Source organism: Artemia franciscana, chromosome 9, assembly GCF_032884065.1.
Source record: "Artemia franciscana chromosome 9, ASM3288406v1, whole genome shotgun sequence".
Classification (NCBI taxonomy): domain Eukaryota; kingdom Metazoa; phylum Arthropoda; class Branchiopoda; order Anostraca; family Artemiidae; genus Artemia; species Artemia franciscana.
The window spans coordinates 24,668,211-24,671,039 of record NC_088871.1 but is presented as its reverse complement, the minus strand read 5'-3'; the positions used below and the strand labels follow the sequence as shown (position 1 = coordinate 24,671,039).

General features: G+C 36.1%; 1 protein-coding gene across 1 annotated transcript; it reads right to left on the bottom strand.

Annotated features, from left to right (window-relative positions):
- Positions 1-759: 759 nt before the first annotated feature.
- On the bottom strand, positions 760-1,740 carry LOC136030796 (uncharacterized). The gene has a single exon (XM_065709843.1). It carries the CDS (start codon positions 1,738-1,740, stop codon positions 760-762), a length of 981 nt encoding a protein of 326 aa, XP_065565915.1.
- Positions 1,741-2,829: the final 1,089 nt, after the last annotated feature.

Sequence of the window (2,829 nt, the reverse complement as noted above, 5' to 3'; positions counted from 1 at the left end):
AACGTCTGTATTTTTTTTACTTTTGATTACATCAAAAGACTCTTTTTGAGCTTCAAGTTGTCTCACCATGTTCTTTAAGCTTTCAAAATCTTTTATTTTATGTCTCAGTTCTTTCACTAATGAGTTCAATCTTTCAGTTTTACTATCACGTAATGAGTCCCCTTTCTGTAAGTCACTTATTGAATTTATAAGTTCATCCCGCTCTTTTTGAACTAAGGCTTGAACACCTTCAATATCGTCAAGAAGGCGTTTATTTTTAGTCGTGTATTGGTTTAACAGTGGTTCCACAAGACAAAGTTTCTCATATAATTTGTTATTACGGGACATTGGTATTTTGAAAATCCATCTTAGTCGTTCCACACCTTGTTCTGAAGTACATATTCTTTCGAGATTTTCTGATAGTTTCTTATTTGAATTTTTTAGGTCCACATCCTCATTTTCGATTTCAATAGCTCTATTATTCTGCAATTCAATATTTTTTTAATGATTCAGATTCAGGCTCACAATTGGACTCATCAAGTGACTTGACCCCTTTCACAAACTGTTTCATTTCTTCTCCTTCCTCAACAAAAAGACTTCTAGTTCTGAGCTCTGGATTTATCATATTCATCTCTTCACTAGAATATATTCTTCATTTTTCAGTTGTTCAATATCTTCATTAGCCTTAAGCTTCTCTGCAAACTCAGCTTCCAGCTCACTAATGCGTTCATAAAGAGAATTGACCTCCTTTTCTACGGATATCTTCTTCAAAATTTTATCTTATTTCTCTGCAAGAAGCTTTCTAGTCCTAACAAGTTCGAGCTCAACACCATTCTTTTCTTCCATTAGATCATTCATTTGATTCTTAAGCTGATCAATGTCATCACGTTGTGATTTTACTTCTAAATCTTTACTGCGTATCATATCTTCTAGGAGATTAGAAGCGGTTTGACTTGAATCCAACTCGTTTTGAAGCCCTCCTAACTTGATTTGAAGGTTTTGTATACCTGATGCCGCTAAAGCTACATCTTTCTCACTTTCCTTCAGTGGCTCATCCAACATATCTTTACCGACTTTTATGGATTTAACATCTTCCAACAAACTATTTTGGGAGTTTTTCAAGCCACTGTTCTCAGCTTCAACTTCAACAAGCCTGTAGTCCCTCTCTTTAATAATCTTATTGCTGTTCAAGGAATCGGCTTCAAGGTCATAGTTTCGTTCATTAAGTGACCTGACTTCTTTTTCCAAGAGTTTCTTCTCGTCTTCTTTCTTAATAAGAAGCTTTGTAGTCTTATCAAGCTCCATCACATTCTTCTCCTCCTTCAGAACTTTCTCTGTATCTTTCAGATGTTCAATATCTCGAAGTATAGACTCGGTTTTCGTCAAAGACTCGGCTTTAAGCTCATTATTACTCTCATAAAGAGACTTGACCTCCTTTTCCAGCTGCATCCTCCTCAAAATTTCCTCTTCTTTCTCTGCAACGACTTTTCTAGTTTTAGTAAGTTCAAACTCTATTATATTTTTTTCTTCCTTTAAAATACGAACATCATTCTTCAGTTGCTCAATTTCATCCCGCTGTGATTTTGATTCCAAATTTTTGCCGTGCAGCATTTCTTCTAAGATGCCAGAAGCGGTTCGACTTGAATCCAAATCATTTTGAAGACTGGCAAGCTGGCTTTCCAGGTTTTGAATATCTGATCTGGCTGTTTCTTTCAGCCGCTCATTCAACTCGTCCTTACCCGTTTTTCTGGAGACTCGCATTGTGATCAAGTGCTAGATTTATTTCTTTCATCTCCTTTAACTTCAATTCATATTCACTCAGAGCTTCGGTTAAACTGTTATTTTTCTTATTTGCTACAATGAGATTGTCACTCATTGTGAGGATTTCAATGATTTCAATCCTTTGACAAGGATTTCAAACCAGTCAGCAACATTAATTGACACTATTTTTTCATCGCTACACTCCATTAGGAATGAAGTACTGCTTTCTGACATTTCCGACCATTTGCCAGTTTCAGCCCTGTTTCAAGTCCTCCAAAATCCACAAAGATTAGTCCCCCAGGATAAACCGAGATTTTGTTGCTCACCAGTGGAGCTGGATAGATTGAAAGAAGATCTTGGTACATATAAATGGAACTTTTCTCTACCAGAAAATATTAGTTTAGGCAATTATAAAGACATATTTGGCCGGTTTTATGACACTGTTAAGGAAAAATTCACGTCTTATTGTCTAAAAGCTCCTTCAAAAAATCCTCGATCAAAAAGATCAACACCTGTAGCTCCCTGGTTAACATCTGGAATCCTAAAATCAATAAAAAGGAAGCAGAACCTTTGGAAGGAGTATAAAAAAAGACCAAATAAGGCCAAGTTAGAAGCATTTAAGTTGTACCGTAATTTTCTGAAATCAATTATTCGCAGAGCTAAAACAGTATATTTTACAAAAAGATTTGTTGATTGCGGTAAAAATATAAAAAAGACGTGGGACGTGAATAAGGAAGTTAGTCGGCCATCCATGAAACCAGAAGGTCTCCCAAAGTCTCTCATTGTAGGCGATCGACTTGTAACAGAAAAAGTCCAAGTTCGACACCATATGAATAAATTCTTCGCGGAGATAGGGAAAAAAACTGCTAATAGCGTTTCTTATTCCTCTGTGTCACAGTCTTGGCAGCAGTTCTTAGGTCCCTCGTGCTTGAAATCAATGGTTCTTGGGGAGGTTATGTTGCAGGAAATTAGAAATATTGTTCTGTCTTTAAACAATTCTTCAGCAGGTTTCGACCAAATTTCTGCTAAAGTAATTAAACATATTCTTCCATCGATTATCATCCCAATTTACCATTTGATTAATAGGCC

Coding starts and splice junctions, on each gene's coding strand:
- LOC136030796 (XM_065709843.1), bottom strand. CDS start 1,740: ATGCGAGTCTCCAGAAAAACGGGTAAGGACGAGTTGAATGAGCGGCTG.